Consider the following 19,518-nt stretch of genomic DNA (forward strand, 5'->3'; position numbering starts at 1 on the left):
TGCAAAGCCTGTGCATTTATCATGGAATAAACTTTATTTGTACATGTTAAAACTGGTAAAAAATATTATATGAATAGGTATGCAGACTGCAAGACACGAAATGTGATTTATTTAGCTTTATGCCAATGTTGTACTTCCAAGGAAGGAAGGCAGCACTGGAAGTACAGCAGATGGGTTGGGAGAGACTATCTGCAGGAGGGCATAATACCCCTTCTGGGTTTCTGTGACCTGACTTGCTGTCCCAATTGAATAATTCTTTCATCTGAGCTACGGTTTCCCTGAAGGTGAAATCTTCTCCGGGGGAAATCAGTGCCATTGGACTCCTCCCTATGGGGAAGTGTACCCCAGAGGGGAATTAATGTGTGAGGTGTAGGTGAGGGATTCATCCCCTGACTAATCTTTCTTTGGATGAGACATCCAGAGCAAGTTTACCTTTTGGGGTAGATGCCATAGGGGCCTGGGCCAGAGCAGAGGCCTAGTGTAGGGCTAAGAAGGCATTCAAAAAGCCTTGGGTGAAGGCATCCTAGTCGGGAAGTTGTTTGGATGCTGCGAGCATTGGCGAAGGAGCAAGATGTTTGTTTTTTTGCTTCTTTTTATGGGACTCAATGTCGAGGTAACAAATCCGATGAAGAATGGGAGGGCTGGTTGGCACTCCATAATATCAGACCTAACGTCCTCGCAAACTACAATTTACGGTACCCCACACGGACCATCGGATATGAGCAACCTAGGTTCCCCCTTGGCAACCAATACGGATCCCTCAGGGATGTGCCCTCTGCTTCTTTAATGGCTTCCACCTGGGTACCCACCAAAGGAATACCCAAGGATTCCATCTCGGACTCTGGGTCTTCATCGGGCTCAAGAGGTACAGCTGGAAGGGAGGACGCAGCAGTTTGTTTGGGCCTAGACTTTTTGGCCTTTTTGACTAGTGGCTCATCTGAGGGGCCCGACGTCAGATCCACTGCTTTAGCCAAACACTTTAAACATTGGTTCTCTAAATAAAATTTTAAGGCAGCTAAGTTACTCCGGAGGGTTTTGGGAACAAAGGCCTGACAAATACTACAAGCAGTGTGGTCGTGTTCCTGGCCTAAGCAAAAAGTACAGTTTTGTACCCACCATAAATGTAGATGTTCCGAGTGTTCACCCTGCTGCGGTCATCACACCTGGGTTATCCTGTCGTCAGGCGGTCCCCCAGTCGGCCGGAATTCCAAAATCTTGGTCCGACGTCAGTTGCTGTCACCTCATCCCTGATGTCAGTGCGCCAGGGGTATATATATTGCAACTGACGCCATTTCCTTCAGTTTTTCTTGCCCCAGATGTCAGGTGCCCTCAAAAGGGTGATCAGAATTAGTACCAAATGGTGTGAACACTGCACAAACACAAAATCCCTTCAGCTGTAAGCAAATACATCAGTAAGGCATAGCAGAGATTTAGTCAATAGATCAGAGGGGATGGAGGGAGGGTAACCTGGACTGCAGCAGGGTGAACACGCAAACATCTACATTTATGGTAGGTACAAAAAGTACAGTTTTGTACCTACAATAAATGTAGATGTCCGATAGGTATACATCTGCAGTCATCACATAGGGGTTGGGTTGTACTGCCTCAGGCAGCCCTTCGGTTGGCCGGATTCCAAAGTCTGGGTCCGGCGTCGGCTGATGTCGCCCTTTCCCCGACGTCACAACGCTTGGGGTATAAAAGCATCAGCAGACGCCATCTTCCTCAGTTTTTCTTGCCCCAGATGCCAGGTGCCCTCTAGGAAGGCTAAATTTGGAAAAATAGGAGTACCACAGAGGGGAAGGAGGGAGGGTAAAAACCTGACTGCAGATGTATACCTATCGGACATCTACATTTATGATAGGTACAAAACTGTACTATGTCCTTCAAAGATGCATCTGCAGTCATCACATATGGGTAGAATACCATAGCCAATCTGGGGGTGGAGGTACTAGGAAAAGGATGGTGTAGCTAAGATACCCTGCAGGACAGCCGTAGCAAATCCTGCTCTGGATCTGGAATATAGAGGTAAATTGTAATGCTTGGCAAATGTATGCACGGAGCTCCATGAGGCAGCTTCTAAAATGTCTTTTGTAGCCACCCCTCTTAAGAAGGCTGTGGAGGTGGCTGTGGCTCTCGTAGAGTGAGGTCTGATGTTAGCTGGTACAGTCTTTCCATAAAATGAGTAACAAAAGCGGATGCAATTTCCTATCCATTTTGAAACTGTCTATTTGGAAATTGCTTTTCCTTGAGTACCAGCAGCATATGCTACCAGCAGCTGGTCAGTTTTTCTGAAACCTTTAGTTCTGTCCAAGTAGTAGTGCAACTGTCTGCGAATGTCCAGGGTGTGCAGCAGTTTCTCCCCTTTGTTTTGTGGATTTGGGAAGAAGGTAGGCAAGTGAATGGCTTGATTCAATGAAACCCTGGATACCACCTTTGGCATAAAAGTAGGATTAGTTCTTAATGAAACTCTATCCTGATGGAAAATAATAAATGGCTGAACTGCCATCAGGGCCTGCAATTCCGAAACTCTTCTTGCTGAGGTTATTGCCAGAAGGAAAGCAGTCTTCCATGAGAGATACTGTAGATCTGCAGATGCTGCTGGTTCAAATGGAGGCAGTGTTAGTTTTTCCAACACGTAGTTAAGGTCCCAAGCAGGTAGAGGTGGTTTCCTAGGAGGTTTGATGTTTTTGATCCCTCTTAGAAACTGTCTTAGGAGAGGATGAGAAAAGACAGGAGGATCAGTATTGTACTCTGCTGAAATTGCTGAAGCATGAATCTTAATAGAAGAGTAAGACCGTCCATTGTGGAACATTTCTGCCAGATATTCCAGGATATGTGGCATGTTCATCATTGTCGCATCTAGGCCCTTTGTGGTGTTCCAGATGAGAAATCTTTTCCATTTTGCTGAGTATGTCTTCCTTGTGGAAGGGCGCGAGCTTCCAGAATAATATTCTTTACTCTCTGGGATAGCTTATCCTGAGGAGGAGTCAAGGTATTCTCCACGCTGTTAGTTGCAATGTTTTCAGGTTGGAGTGAAGAGTTTTGTATCTGTGCTGTGTCAGTAGAAGTGGCCATAGAGGTAGGGGCCATGGCTTCAGCGTGACATGCTCCTTAGCAGTGGGTACCAGTGCTGTCTTGGCCAGTCCGGAGCTATCAGGATCACTTTTGGCTGCTCTGCCCTGATCTTCAGTAACACCTTGGTCATTAATGGAATAGGAAAAAATGCATACACTGTCAGATTTCTCCAGCTGAAAGAGAGGGCGTCCACTTTCCACGCTTGTGGGTGGTATGTCCTTGAGCAGAATTTCTTTAGTTGATTGTGGGGGGATGCAAATAAATCTATGTCCGGGCTCCCCCAAGATTGCGTTATCTTTTGGAAAATGTCTGGGTGCAGCATCCATTCGTGTGCATCCATGATATTTCTGCTTAAGCTGTCCGCCAGTGTATTGCCCTTCGCTGGCACAAACTGAGCCTGTAGCTGTATATTGAGTTTCAAGGAAAGATCCCATAGATTCATTGCCAGTCTGCACAGAGGGTAAGAATGGGTACCTCCTTGCTTGTTTATGTACCACATAACTGTGGTGTTGTCTGTCCTTATTAGTAGATGGCCTTGATGCAGAAAGAGTTTGAAGGCCTCGATTGCATGTATCACTGCTAACATTTCTTTTTGATTTATGTGCATGCGTAGCTCCTTTCGTGACCACTGTCCTTGGATACACCTCTGCCCTCCATGTGTGCTCCCCAACCTAGGTCTGAAGCGTCTATTGTAATAGTTTGGGAGGTTTTTGGCTTTGTGAAGGGCAGCCCTCTGTTGGACTGGCTGGCCTGAGCCCACCACAGAAATTCCTTGTGAAGGCATGGAATGAGTGGGATTAAAGTTTCCAAACTGTGACTGTGCCGAGTCCATAAACTCCTTAGGTACCACTGTAGCTTTCTCATATGTAGCCTTGCTTGTGGAATCAGAAGAATACAGGATGCCATGTAACCCAGGGCCAGCCGGATTTTCCTTGCAGTCAGCCGAGTTTGTCTTGTCAGATTCTTGAAGTAATCCGGTAGTTGACTGTTTTTCTTCTGTGAGAGAAGCCATTTGGGTGGTAGTATCTAGATCCGCACCCAGAAAGGTTATTCTTTGGGATGGAACAAGTCTTGATTTGTGCATGTTGACTGTATATCCCAAGGCCTGTAGAAGATTGATGGCATAATTTAAGTCCTTTATCAGAGTTTGTTGGTTGTCCGCTTGTATAAGGCAGTCGTCCAGATATGGGTAGATTTGAATCCCCTGGAGTCTGCAGTGTGCTATTACTGATGCCAGGCATTTCATGAATACTCTGGGCGCAGTAGATAAGCCAAAGGGCAATGCTGAGAATTGATAATGCTCTGACCCTGCAAGAAATCTGAGGTATCTCCTGCAACTTTGTCTGATAGGGACATGCAGGTATGCCTCCTTGAGGTCTAGAGTAACCAGCCAAGACCTCTTGCCCAGCATGGGAAGGAGTTGCTGTAGAGTCAGCCTTTTGAATTTTGGCACAATGAGATAAGTATTCAGTACGGACAAGTCTAGAATAGGCCTCCATTGATGCTCTTTTCTTGGAACAAGGAATAGTCTGGAGTAAAATCCTTGGCCTTGTTCTGAAATAGGAACTTTTTCTATGGCTTTCATTTGTAGTAAGTTTGAGATTTGTTTCAAAGCCTCTGTCCTTTGATTTGGTGGCAGACCTGGTATGCCTTTTCTTTTTGGCAATGTGTGGAAATGGAACCTGTATCCGTTGTCTATTATTTGGAGTGTCCATTTGTCTCTTGTAATGTTGTGCCAATTTCTTGAGAACAAAGAAGGCTTTCCACCCAAAGGTGCTTCTAATCGAGCCCTCTTTGGCGGAGTCAAAGCAGAGTCATTGAGTATGTCCTTGTGCAGCAGTTGCAGATCCTGAACTGCCTGTCTGTAGTGGAGGTTGCCATTGACGGCCTCTGTAGGAGCCCCTAGCTTGGCCTCTACCTCTGGCACGCCTGTTTCTGCCCCTTTGAAATCTTTGTGTGTCCGGAAAGGACCAATTCTTGGAAGGCCAGTTTCTGCTGAATCTAGGCGGTTGGACTTGAAGAAAATCCTTAACTGTTTGTACAGATTTTGCCTTTTCCTCAAATTTCTTTAGGACGTCTTGAGCAGTGGAACCAAATAACTTTGCTTTTCCAGTGGAGCATCCAAAAGCTTAGCTTTAACATGTTCTGGCAGGGATTGTTCCTTCAGCCAAGCATGCCTGCGTATGACAACACCTGTCATTGCTGACCTACAAGAAGCTTCCAATGCATCATAACCACACTGCAAGAAATGGTTGCTAACCTGCTGGGAATTATGTACTAGATCCTGAAGGGATTTACGGTCCAGTGGTTCAGAAGACGACAATTTCTTATGCATTTCTTCTAACAAATACTCTTGATACTGTATCATGTGAAACTGGCAATTTAATGCCCTCATAGCAAGAGTGGCAGAAGTATACACTTTTTTACCCCATCTCTCTAATGCCCTGGACTCCTTTGCAGAGGGGAGTGGGTTCTTAGTAGCAACAGCTGCAACCCCTTTAGGGCCCTGTGAAATAGTTTCAGGGTCAGCACAGTGGGCCTTATAAAGAAAATTGTGTGTGTCCGGGACCCTGTAATACCTATCAGGCTTAACAGGGGCCGGAGGCAGAGTGTCAGGGGTCATACTAGAGTCAGAATATACATCATCAATCACATTTAAAACAGGAGGAATAGCCAAAGGTCTATGCTGAGGTAAATGAAGAAAAGTTCTTAGTCTTTTCCTGGAATCAGAATATTCCTGGCCTTGCCATTTGAAATGCTCTCTTATAGTGTGAAGGGTCTCCCCAAAGGAAAGCTCTTCACGAGGGGAAGCTGAGGGAATAGATTCCTCTGCATCTGAATCCTCGTAGGCCGAATAAGCCTCCTCCTGGTAGAGTGATCCGAGCCAACAGAGGCCTCCTCTGAAGAAAGGGGATCAGGGGGATCCATCCTGGGCCTTTTGTCTAGAGGGGGTTGGGAGCCCCTGTCCGGATGAGGCTGAGAGCCCCTAATTAAGGAGATCAGGTCCTCTGCTAAAGTTAAAATCTGAGAACTAGAAGGTGGTCCCTGAGGAATAACTCTGGGAGGCATGGCTTTAGTGTGTTTTGCAGCTTTAGCCCTGGTGAAGGCCTTAATAGACATGGATGCAGGAGGCCTGGCTGCACCACGTGCTGGTGTAGCTTTATCTAAAGGTATGGGGTCGGAAGATTCCAATACACCAGTTTCGGAAGGCAATTCTGTAACCGACTCGGTAGGAGCCTCCGGGACCGAGGCTGTTGGTTGTATTATTTCAGGGTTCGGAAGTTCCAAGGACTCTGTATCAGCCGAGACCAAGACACTCGCTGTAGGCCTAGCCGCGGTTTCAGCCGAAACCACGGTCCGCGTGTGTCGGTACTTGTCTTTCCGTTTCTTAATTAAATGTGATGTTGGGGTTTCCTACGGCATTTTGTAAGCAAAACTATCCCCAAAAAACTCTTCTGCGAACTCCGACCGACGTCTAAGAGTGTGTTGGTTGAAGGAAGCACAGGCAGAGCAGGCCGAGAAGTTGTGGTCTGGGCCTAAGCAAGGAAGACAATAAGAGTGGAAATCCTTATGAGGTATTTGTTTCCCACAAGTTAAACAATTATTAACTTTTTCTGACATCGGCTGAGGCAAGAATAGAGTCCCCAACGGGATACTTAGCTTTTGAAGTCTTCGGATAGCGAAATTACAGGAGCTGGCCGACCGGCACTTGCAAACTACTTCTGCTTCGGGCACCACGCGGCAAGAAAGACTGGGGAAGATGGCGTCGGCTGACGCTTTTATACCCCAGGCGTTGTGACGTCGGGGAAAGGGCGACAGCTGACGCCGGACCCAGACTTTGGAATCCGGCCGACCGAAGGGCTGCCTGAGGCAGGACAACCCATATGTGATGACTGCAGATGCATCCTTAAAGGACATCTGTACTATGCTCATTGTGTTACCCTGCTGCAGTCATCACACTTGGGATGAATCCCAAAGCTAAAGTAGGGGGGAGGTATCAGAGGGTTGGTGGAGGCAATAAGGCCCTGTAGAACTGCAGTGGCGAAGCCCGCCCTGGACTTAGAGTAAAGAGGTAAGTGATAGTGTTTGGTGAAGGTGTGTACAGAACTCCAAGTTGCAGCTTCTAAAATTTCCTTGATAGGAACCCCCGAGAAAGGCTGTAGAGGTAGCTGTTGCCCTGGTAAATTCCATCAAAATATCCGTAGCAGTCTCGGGTTCCATTTCTGCGGTAGTCAGGGGCTGCGGAGCCTCACTGAGAACCGGAGTACCGGAGACCGGATCAAACGAGGCCTCGGAATCTGGCTTAGGCCTGGGCTGTCGGTCCTTATCCCTGCGTTTTTTGTGCACGCCGGTAGTCGATAGCTCCGACGGCATGTTGTAGTTAAATTTTCTACCAAAATAGTGTTGTGCGAAATCAAATCGCCTTTTAATAGTACGCTTATTATACCTAGCACAAAACTGACAAGAAGTGACGTCGTGATCAGGGCCTAGGCAAGGTATGCAGTAAGAATGAAAATCCTTATGAGGTATTTGCTTCCCACAAGAAATGCAATTGTTAACTTTTTCTGACATCGGTCTGAGGCAAGAAAAGTTTCCCCAACGGGGTACTTAGCTTTATAGAAGACTTCGGTCTGAAATTCGACAATCTCAGGAGTCGGCCGACCGCCACTTGCGAACTGCTTCTGCTTCGGGCACCGCGCGGCAAGAAAGACTGAAGAAAAAGGCATCGGTCGCAACATATATACCCCTGGCGCACAACAGACGTCGGACCAAGACTTTGGAATTCCAGCCGATTGCGGGACCGCCTGACGACAGGATAACCCAAGTGTGAGGACTGCAGCAGGGTAACACGATGAACATCAGGCACAGCTTATGCAAATCTTTGTGGAATTTGTCTTCCACAACTACAATTCCCCTTTCTACCGGACATGAAACCAAACAGCAGTAGCAAAGAATAATCAAAAACTCCTATGGGGTACTTATCTGAAGTCGGATAATATGAACGAGTCACACAAGATCACTTTTCCAAGGAGCAACAACTGGAGCCGACAGTCACACAGGTGGCAGAAAAGTTCTGAGGAGGGTGCATGCTGATGTCCGTTTTGTACCAGACATCTGTTTATGGCAGACATCCAGAGAGAGATGCGGGATGTCACACACACCCTAGCAGTAGCATCTATCTTTTGTAAAATAGCTGGATGCACGAGAGTTGACCAGGGGCAAACTGCCTTGTGTTATGAACACAACAGCATATGAATAGAAGGACATTAGACGTTTCCACTCCCAATTAAGCTAGGAATGCCCCAATGCAGAATGCCTAACCATTCATGGGCTCAGGAGTCAACTGTAGGAACACTCTTAACAAAACAAGCAAAGCATTAAACTCTACAGGCATGGGGAGATGTATGATGCCAGTATCCCAGTGAGAGCTTGAGTGTATGTTTTTGGGTTAGGACCATAAGCTGACTAGACTACACCTCCTCAGGAAAAAATCCCACAGACCCTTGCAGGACTGATGGAATCAAATGGCTCCCTGTACTCTGTCCACTGGTGTTCACAGCCAATATCTTTCCCCATTTTGTTTTTTAGAAATCCCTTGAATTACACAGGATAACCATATCAAATGCCTAGACTCGCAATAATGATCTTCTGAATGTGAATAAATGACCGAAAATGCAAATTACATATGCCAAGTCTCAGACTGCTATTTCTCAGAATATTCCCTTTTCTCCAAGGTATGAAACAGAGGATCTTAGAACAAGAACACTCATCCATCTACCTACTTAACTGAATAAACTACTGGAAACTTCAACAGGATGTCTGCATTCTTCCATCAGGGAGGGTATCAGAGACAGATAGACTCTCCTAGATCTGCTAGCTAAAGTGATTTTATCTGGACTTGATCCTTTATACTTTGTTTCATGTTAGTCCTGTCACCATCTGCGTCACAGACGGGACACCAGACTTCACTCGAGCCCTCTGGATTACCTCCGTTTTCTTGATGGTATGGGGATAGAGACTATATACACAAGTTTGGGAGGCGTGTGTGTGTGGTGGTGGGGCTTGCCCCAATGTACTGAACAAGTTTAAAGGAAAAAAAGTGATATTCAACATTTACCTGCTGCTTTCTTGCATTTTAGTGCCCACCAAGCATACTGGGCCTATCAACATTTCAATAGGGAGTCATTACACAGCATTTTTCTTCTTCTAATCCAACAGAGGCCCTTGGCATAACAGGAATTCTGTTCCAAGAAAGCATAAACGGTGGACACAGCCTGCATAAAATGCTTTCTTCCAAAAAGTGCATAAGCTACACTCCAACTATGTGAAGGCCAGTGACAGGAAAGACTATACACTACAGTTGGAGGGCAAATTTGTGAGTAAAAAGCACACTTGATGACCCTTCCTGGTGACATCAACTTTGAGAAATTTTCCATAATATATACTTGATCAACAGAAAAAAAGATGTTTAAGTCAGAAAGAAAACTTTTTCTAGCAAGCAATTAACATTCCACTTTGGACTCAATCCAGGAATAGTAATAGACTTAGGAATGTTCTGTTTAGAAACACCATTTACCCCCTGCTAATGCCCACACAGTGGAGAAGACTAGGTACAAACATGTTTAAAAGTTCAGGAAACTGAACTGGATGATCAGATGTCCACCTGACAGAATAAAAAAAATCTGATGAATCATACTGCAGACCACTGTTTGATGCAATGAACACAAAAGAAAAATGAACCACCAACCCACGTCTTTCAAATCTGTTATGAACAGAAAGTACAGTTGTGTACCTACCATAAATGTAGATGCTCGAGTGTATTCACTGTTGCAGTCATTACACTTGGGTTATCCTGCTGGCAGGCTACCCGCAGTCGGTCTGAATTCCAAAGTCCTGGTCCGGCGTTGGTTGCTGTCGCCTCTTCCCGGACGTCAGTTCACCAGAGGTATACAAGATGCAGCCAACTCTATTTTCTTCAGTTTTTCTTGCCCCAGATGTCAGGTGCCCCCAAAAAGGTAGGCAATACATATTGCTTATAAAACATACAGTAAAATAAAAACAATACCTTCATCTACAAGCAGATACCTACACTTCTCTATCCTACACAACCTATGTGGTGTAAGTCCCAGCAAATAAAGGGGGATGGCGGGTGGGTAACCTGGACTGCAACAGTGAATACACTCGAACATCTACATTTATGGTAGGTACACAACTGTACAATGTTCATCGTGTTTCACTGTTGCAGTCATTACACTTGGGTTGAATCCCAAAGCTGAGGTAGGGTGGCTGGGTCTAAATAAGATTAGGAGTGACTATGAGGCCCTGCAGAACTGCAGTGGCAAAGCCTGCTCTGGATTTAGAGTAAAGAGGTAAGTGATAATGCTTGGTAAAAGTGTATACTGAACTCCAAGTTGCAGCCTCCAAAATTTCCTTGGTTGATACTCCTCTGAGAAAGGCTGCTGAAGTGGATGCTGCCCTGTTAGAATGTGGCCTAATATTCTTAGGCACTGACTTGCCATGCTGTGCATAGCAGAAGCGAATACAGTGTCCTATCCATTTTGAAACAGTCTGCTTTGAGATGGCCTTTCCTTGTGATCCTGCAGCATATGCTACAAACAGTTGCTCAGTTTTTCTGAAAGCTTTTGTTTTGTCCAAGTAGAAGCGTAGCTGCCTGTGTATGTCCAAAGAGTGCAGTCCAAAGAGTGCATAAGTCTCTCCCCTTTATTCTGGGGATTTGGATAAAATGTTGGCAAATGAATGGTTTGGTTAAGAGCCACACTGGATACTACCTTTGGCATAAATGTTGGGTTTGTCCTTAGAGAAACCCTGTCCGGATAAAAAATGATAAAAGGTTCCACTGCCATTAATGCCTGTAACTCTGAGGCTCTTCTTGAAGTTATTGCTAGGAGCAGAGCAGTTTTCCATGATAAGAATTTTATATCAGCTGTATTGGCTGGCTCAAAAGGAGGCAGTGTGAGCTTTTCTAAGACAAAGTTGAGGTCCCATTGTAGGCATCAGTGCTCTCCTTAGGGGTCTTATGTTTTTTTTCCCCCTCTGAGGTACTGTCTTAGCAGTGGATGAGAGAAAATAGGAGGTTCCGTATTGTAGTAAGCTGAAATCGCAGAGGCATGGATCTTAACTGATGAGAAGGATAGGCCTTTGTCCAGAATCTGTTGGATACTGTAAAATCTGAGGAATATTTGGAACAAGTGGTTCAAGTCCTTGTGCCTGGTTCCAAGCACAGAATCTCTTCCATTTTTGTGCACAAGATTTCTTGGTGCTGGGCCTCCTGGCTTCCAGAGTGACATCCATAACAGCTTTAGAGAGAGGTGTGTTCTGAGTGGCTATATTATCTGCCATGCAGCCAGATTTAAGGTTCTGAGTTGCCTGTGCAGGATCTGATTTTGTTTTGTTGAGTCAGAAGATGAGGAATTTGAGGCAAAGTCCAAGCTGGGCCTTGAGACAAGCTCTTTAGGATTGGGTACCAGTGCTGGCATGGCCAGTCTGGGGCAATCAGAATCATTTTTAGCTTCTCTTGTCTGACTTAGGAGCACCTTGGGAAGGAGAGGCAGTGGTGGAAAGGCATAAACTGATAGGGTTTTCCAGCTGAATGACAGAGCATCCACTTTCCATGCTTGTGAGTGAGGAGTCCTTGTGCAGAATTTCTGTAGTTGGCAGTTGAAAGGGGATGCAAAAAGATCTATGTCTGGGCATCCCCATTTCCTTGTTATCATGCTGAAGACCTGTGGATTTAGTTTCCACTCGTGAGGGTCCATGAGGTTTCTGCTTAGTCTGCCAGAGCATTTTTCTTTCCTGGCAGGAATTGTGCCTGCACATGTACTTGATAGGTCAGTGCTGTGTTCCACAAAGTCATGGCTTGCCTGCAGAGGGGGTAAGAATGTGTGCCCCCTTGCTTGTTTATGTACCACATAACTGTAGTATTGTCCGTCTTTAGTAATAGTTGTCCTGGAAGTAGTAGATCCTTGAAGGCTGTCAGGGCATTCTGTACAGCTAGCATCTCTTTTTGATTGATGTGAAGATGTCTTTGGTCTGCAGGCCACGTGCCCTGAATACATTTTCTTGCCATGTGTATCCCCCCAGGCATAATCCGATGCATCTGTTGTTAGTGTCTGCCTGGCTGTGGGTAAAGTGAAAGGCTGTCCCTTGTTGTGGTGACAGGCCAGTGCCCATCATCGAACCTCCTGTTGCAAGCAGGGAATAAGGGTTATTATTGTTTCCAGGCTGCGGCAATGTTGAGTCCAAACACTTTTTAGATACCATTGTAGCTTCCTCATATGCAGTCTTGCATATGGAATTAGCAGGCTGCCATGAAGCCCAAAGCCTGCAGAATTTTTCTTGCAGGGAGTTGGGTCTTTGTTGCCATCATTTGAAAGTAATGAGTTAGTTGCCTTTGCATGTCTGGCGTGAGATAAGCCATCTGGGCAGTTGTATTTAAGCTTGCACCCAGGAATATCATCTCTTGAGAGGGTACTAGTTTTGATTTATTTTCGTTTACCGTGTACCCTAGGCAAATTAGTAATCTTTTTACAAATGCCAGATGCTGTAGCAGAATGTCCTTGCTCTCTGCTTGAATAAGACAGTCCAAGTAGGGATATATTTGAATCCCGTTTTGTCTGCAAAATGCAATTACTGGTGCCAGGCATTTTGTGAAGACCCTGGGCGCAGTACAGAAGCCAAAGGGCAGTGCAGAGAATTGGTAATGCATTGAGCCAGCTATGAATCTGCAGTATCTTCTGCAAGACTGTCTGATTGGGACATGCAGGTATGCCTCTGAGGTCCAAAGTAACTAGCCAAGCCTTCTTGCCCAGCATGGGTAGAAGTTGCTGCAGTGTCAACATTTTGAATTGTGGAACATCCAGGAAAGTATTTAGAATTGACAGGTCTAGTATTGGTCTCCAGGCTTTGTCTTTTCTGGGTACCAAGAAAAGTCTTGAGCAAAATCCTTGCCCCTGTTCTTGCTGTGGTACTTTTTGAATAGCTCTCATGTCCATGAGAGCATAATTTGTTTTGTGCCTCTGCCCATTGATTTTGTGGCAGATCTGGCATACCTTTTGACCTTGGTAGGGTGTGAAAGTGGAACCTGTAACACTGAGAAACAATATTCAGTACCTATTTGTCCTGGGAGATCATGTGCCAATTTTTTGAGAAAAGTGCTAGTTTTCCCCCTAAGGGTGCTGCCAAAAGGTAAGTGCTTGGCATTTGCAGAGGGAAGTCATTGGGACTGTTTCCTATAAGGTTGTGATTTGTCTTCTCCGCTTTGGGGGATGAAGCACCCCATTGTTTAGGTCTGTATGAGCCTTGGGGCTGAGATTTGCCTCTTGGGCGTCTGTATCTGCCTCTTTGTGGCCTGATACTGGAAAGGAACAATTTTTTGAAGGCCAGTTCCTGCTAAATCTAGGTGGCTGAACCTGTAAAAAAAAATCCTTTACTGTCTGCATTGATTTTGCTTTAGCCTCCATTTTCTTTAACATCTCTTCTGCCTTAACACCAAAGTATCATGCTGTAATGGAGCATCCAATAATTCTGCTTTAACATGATCAGGTAAACTTTGTTCTTTTAACCAAGCATGCCTTCGAAGGACAGAACCTGTAACTGCGGCTCTGCAAGAAGCCTCTAAAGAATCAAAACCACATTGCAAAGTATGCTTTCTCACCTGTTCAGCTGCATGCAATAAATCCTGCATTTCCTTATTGTCCGGACATTCTGAGCTTGTAAGTATTTTCTGTTTTAGCAAAGATATTAGGTACTGTTGATATTTAAGCATGTGAAACTGGCAATTTAAAGCCCTTACAGCTAAAGTAGCAGAAGTGTAAACTCCCCCCCCCCCCCATCTATCAAGTGGCCTAGAATCCCTGTCAGAGGGAATAGGGTTTTTTGCAGTGGAAGCCTTGGCCCCTTTGGGACCTTGAGAAATTGTTTCTGGGTCAGCAGCAGGGTTTTAATAAAGAGTCTGGAACCCTGTAGTACCTATCTGGCTTGACTGGTGCAGGGGGTAAAGAATCAGGAGACAAACTTGATTCAGAAAAAAAAACAATCAACAATATCTAGTACAGGGGGGGTAGCAAGGGGCCTGTGCTGAGGCAGTAAAAGAAAGTCTCTGAGCCTTTTCTTGGATTCAGAATAATCCTGGCTCTCCCAATGGAAATGCTCCCTTCATGGTGTGCAAGGTTTACCCAAGAGAGTAATCCTCAGGAGGAGAGGCTGAAGGGATAGATTCTTCAGCGTCAGAGTCCTCATAGGGAGGAAAAGAATATCCCTGTTCTGAAGAGGAATCAGAGGAAATGGAAACCTGGTCAGAGGAGTCATGGTCAGTGTCTTGCCTAGAGGAGGGGGATGGGAACCCCTGATCAGAGTAATTAGGTCCTCGGCCATTTTAAGCATCTGTTTCTTTGGCATGGATGACTGCCCAGGAGAATGCTGTACTTGTTTCTTTGTCTTTAATGGTGTGTTAGACTTTGCCTTGGCTGCTGAAGTGGACTTGATAGTAAGCTGTGTAGGTCTGAAAACACCCTCAGAAGCCAATGTCTGCTCAGCGGCTCCAGACCCATCTGAGGGAATAGTTTCCGTAGGCCCAATACCTTGAGTTTACAGAGGCCTAGTTGTCTCCACGTGGGAGTCGGAGGCGGCCTGTGGCTCTTAGGTAGCGGGTGTCAGGGACAGCGAAAGCACCTCACTGAGAACCGGTGACTGGCCTAGAAGAGGCTTCATCGTTGGGTTTGGACCTTGGAGGCCTGTCCTTTTCTTTGTCTTTGCGTTTTTTATGAAGTCCGGTCGTCTGTTGTTCTGACGGCATTATGTAGTTAAACTTTGGCCAAAGTAATGTAAAGCAAAATCAAACTGACGCTTAGTGCGTTGGTTGAATCTCGCACAAAACCGACAACTAGCAACGTCGTGGTCAGGGCCTAGGCAAGAAATACAGTAAGAGTGAAAATCCTTATGAGGTATTTGCTTCCCACAAGAAATACAATTGTTAACTTTTACTGACATCGGTCTGGAGCAAGAAAAACTTTCCCCAACGGGGTACTTAGCTTTATTGAAGACTTCGGTTATGAAATTCAATTTCGAAAATCTCAGGAGTCGGCTGACCGGCACTTGCGAACTGCTTTTGCTTCAGGCACCACGTGGAAAGAAAGACGAAAATGGCATCGGCTGCATCTTGTATACCCCTGGCGCATTGACGTCAGGGAAGAGGCGACAGCAACCGATGCCAGACCAGGACTTTGGAAATCAGGCCGACTGCGGGTAGCCTGCCAGCAGGATAACCCAAGTGTAATGACTGCAACAGTGAAACACGGTCAACATAGACAGAAAAACAAGTACAAAAATTCTTACACTAATAAAGGGGAGGAAATGAGGTACTTCCCACTTTCATACTGAAAGCCTCCGTCTTCACCTCAAAGTGTAGTATGGAGTTGCAGTCAAACTAATAGCACTGACAGGGAATGCACTGTCAGTACACACCTGAAGAAATGAGGCAAAAGCCTGCTAACAATGGAAATAATGCACTCTGCATGGTTTGAGAGCAAGCTAACAGGGCTCAATAACTATTTGAGCAACTTAAGCAAACTTAGAAATCATTCACATGCTAATGGCTTTTTACTCACCACTAAGAACCCAGTCTCGTTCTGGTTGACTTTTATCTCCATGGATACACATAGCAGGCCATCTAGAAAACACAATGGAAACTGCTCAGATCTAAGGGAAAATACCTTAATTCTTGATAGGTTCACAATTTTAGTTAGTGCAGCAGAATAATTAACTGCTGACAGAAGCATCAAAAACAAGTTTCACAGCGAGCGTTTCTCATTCTTTCAAAAACTATGAAAATGCTTGCTACAACAGTACAGCTAAAAAACATTGCTACAGTCACACAAACATTGGCAAATGAAGCCTTAAGCCACTGTCAGGTCTGATTTCAAGGAACTAGAAGTTCTTCTGCATAACACTGGTCTACTGTTGCTTTATTCTCTGCTACTAAAGAAATTTGAAAGCAAGTTTATGTGGAGTACTCCATACTCAAGGCCACAACAAGGGTGGGGTGAAGGGGCAGCTGCCCAGAGAACAGTAATCACTGTAGTTAAAGTGCCAATCAGTCCTTGCAAGCAGTATTAGCAGTAATTTAAGCACCTGCGATCATGAACAGCAAGTGCTTAAATGGAATTGAGGCACAGCCAGCACTGTGTTAGGAACCTAGCAAGGAGCTGGTATAATTCTTGGATATAGTTTCTCAATCATGTTCTGAATAAAGTTCAACAGGCGAAATTGAAGTGTATTAACCCACCACAGAGTTTGTGCAGGAATGGGCGTGCCCGTCATGATTGACATGCCGGAAGGGATTAACAATGGCAATGTGCCGTGCTTGACATGCAATGCAAATATAACGGTAAATCCGTGTCATGTATGGGATTTGGTAGCGCTATACAGTACCTATCGCCGCTACAGTTTGGTGATTGAAGCGTAGGAGTAGTGAGTTGCCTGTCAAAACACCGGCTTATTGTCGTCGTGAGTAATCTGGTGAAGTAGAAGTGGAATTTTGATCTTGTGTTCCTGACTGGAATGCCAGTAGCGGGAATTAGAATACTTCTGTAGGAAGCAGGGGACTGGGTGCTACTTGAAAGACTTTCTTGCATATCTCTCAACTGTCCAGGTTTTCTAAGAATGTCCAGATTTCTGCCTAATTTCTGCTCTGTTCCTAGTAAAATTTGTGATTTTACGGCAACTCGCAGAGAAATGAAGTCACTAATGACACATATTTGAGTTTTGGACTCCATATCCTTTAGATGTTAACACAAAGCCTGTTACTCTAGCAACTTCTCAAGCTTATAGGAGCAATATGTAAAATTTGTCCCTGTTTTTGGGCATTTGTCCCTTCCATTAACTTAAGCTTTGTCCGGATTTCTTGCAGTGACAGGTTGAGAACTATGCTTATTTGTGAGGATCTTAAGTAGCAGTTCCTTAATATTTTATCCCACACGAGTCCTCCGTTCTCTGTGATATAATTAGAAGTTATGTACTTACCATAACGTTCCATCTGAGTAGGTGGATTCATTTGTCTGCAACCTGTGGGTATGGATCCGATATCGGATCCGAACCGGCATGGTTTATCCAGCCATGGATCCGAGCTCCTAGCTCCTCCCCTCACCCATAATGCCCTGCTCTCCCTACATGACCTCAGATCGAGTTTGCCCTGCACCAACTACCCTAACCAAAGGGTAACACACCCTATGCAGGAAACTGACAAGGCCAATGAATCCACCTACTCAGATGGAACGTTATGGTAAGTACATAACTTCTAAATCTGAAGTAGGAGAATTCATTTGTCAGCAACCTGTGGGACAGAGTCCCCAGCTACTTGAATCTTGGGTGGCCATCATGGAAGGATATTCCGGAGCACCGCGGAGCCAAAGGATGCTCTACCTCTAGAAGTGACGTCCAGCTTGTAATGAGTAATAAAGGTATGAGATGAAGCCCAAGTGGCTGCTGAACAAATGTCATCCAGAGGAACCCTAGACTTAAAGGCCGCTGAAGTAGAGACAGACTGGGTCAAATGAGCATCGACTCCCTCCGGTGCGGGCCTCCCAGAGGCTTGGTACGCCAACAGAGAAATCCAGCGTGACAAAGAAACTTTGGAAATTGGTTTACCCAGATTAAATTTGGCAAAAGAAATGAACAACTGGTCTGATTGCCTACGACCAGCTGTCCTATGAAGGTAAAAACGAAGCTGCCTGTGAACATCCAAGGAATGCAGCTTGTATTCGCCTTTGTTTTGATACTTAGGGAAGAAAACAGGGAGGTTGATGGACTGATTAATGTTAGCTTCCGAAGCTACTTTAGGAAGAAAGGAGGGATTGATCCTGAGGCACACCCGGTCCGGATGAAAAGCCAAATAAGGCGGTTTCATGGACAGGGCCTGAAGCTCAGAAACTCTCTTAGCCGAAGTAATGGCTACCAAAAAAGCAGTCTTAAAGGACAAGAATTTAAGATCGACTGTGGCCGCAGGTTCGAAGGGGGGAGCGGTCACGGCCTGAAGTACCAAGGAAAGATCCCACGGGGGAACCGTTTCTTTAACAGGGAGTCTGAGCAAAAAGGTGCCTTTTAGGAAGGTGTTGCATAACTTAGCCGACATAAGAGACCTGCATCGTGTCCAACATGGTAATGAGATATGGCCGCCAGCTGAACTTTGACCGTGGAACTACTGGCGCCATCATTAAAGAGAGTAGTAATGAAATCTATAACCAAATGAAGGGGAACCGTGAAAGGATCTAGGCCTTGCTGCTCTGCCCAAATGGAGAAACGCTTCCATTTACTGTGGTAAATTTTTCTGGAAGAGGGCTTGTGGGCCGCTACCAGAATGGCCTTAACTGGGGACGAGATACCGGGAGTCCTGATTAGGAGTGGAACTGGAGCAGCCAAGCAGTCAACTTCAGGTTGTCCAGGTTCGGAGTTGGTAGGTTCGACGGGTGTGATATCAGATCCGGAACGGGATCTAGAATCCAAGGTGGATTCACTGAATGAGACCTTAGGTAAGGGAAAGTACAGTTTTGTACCTACCATAAATGTAGATGTCCGAACTGGATAGCATCTGCAGTCATAACAACTGGGTTGTCCTGTCGTCAGGCAGCCCTTGATCGGCCGGATTCCAAAGTCGGGTCCGGCTTCGGCTGATGTCGCACTTTACCCGGCGTCATCTCCGCTGGTCTTGGGTATAAAGGCATCAGCGACGCCATTTTCCTCAGTGTTTCTTGCCCCAGATGCCAGTTGCCCTCTTGGAAGGCTAAATTTTGGGTAAATGCCAATGTTTCCAAAAAGATAGAAGGCAAATACAAAAAATAAGCATGTATGTACATATATACAAACAAATACACCATAAGAGACTTCCCCCCACCAGCTAGCTATTAGGAGGGTAAATACCCTAGGAGTACCACAGAGGGGAAGGAGGGAGGTAATCCTGACTGCAGATGCTATCCAGTTCGGACATCTACATTTATGGTAGGTACAAAACTGTACTATGTCCTTCATGGATGCATCTGCAGTCATAACAACTGGGTAGAATACCATAGTCAACTAGGGGAGGAGGAAGAATAGATTATGGTGTGGTTAGGATCCCTTGCAGTACAGCAGTGGCAAACCCTGCTCGGGATCTGGAATACAGAGGTAAATTATAATGCTTGGCAAATGTATGCACGGAGGTCCAAGTAGCCGCCTCAATAATGTCCTTGGTTGCCACTCCTCGTAAGAAGGCTGTGGTAGTGGCTGTTGCCCTTGTAGAGTGAGGCCTTATGTTCTGTGGAATTGGTTTTCCATGGAAGGAGTAACAGAATCGTATGCAATTTCCTATCCATTTGGAGATTGTCTGTTTGGAAATAGCTTTTCCTTCCCTTCCTGTTGCATAGGCTACAAAAAGCTGGTCAGTCTTTCTGT

The 19,518-nt window shown here is 45.4% G+C and overlaps 1 protein-coding gene across 1 annotated transcript in view; it reads right to left on the minus strand.

Moving 5' to 3' along the window:
* The window catches only part of LOC122793771 (probable ATP-dependent RNA helicase DDX17), a 1,394,853-nt gene that overhangs the window by 330,091 nt on the left and 1,045,244 nt on the right, over nucleotides 1-19,518 (minus strand). Inside the window, exon 10 of the mRNA XM_044061964.1 lies at nucleotides 15,702-15,763. Coding sequence (XP_043917899.1) covers nucleotides 15,702-15,763 — 62 coding nt within the window. The remainder of the gene's footprint in view (nucleotides 1-15,701; nucleotides 15,764-19,518) is intronic.

Source organism: Protopterus annectens, chromosome 1.part0 (assembly GCF_019279795.1).
Source record: "Protopterus annectens isolate FY-2018-M chromosome 1.part0, PAN1.0, whole genome shotgun sequence".
Lineage (NCBI taxonomy): Eukaryota > Metazoa > Chordata > Ceratodontiformes > Protopteridae > Protopterus > Protopterus annectens.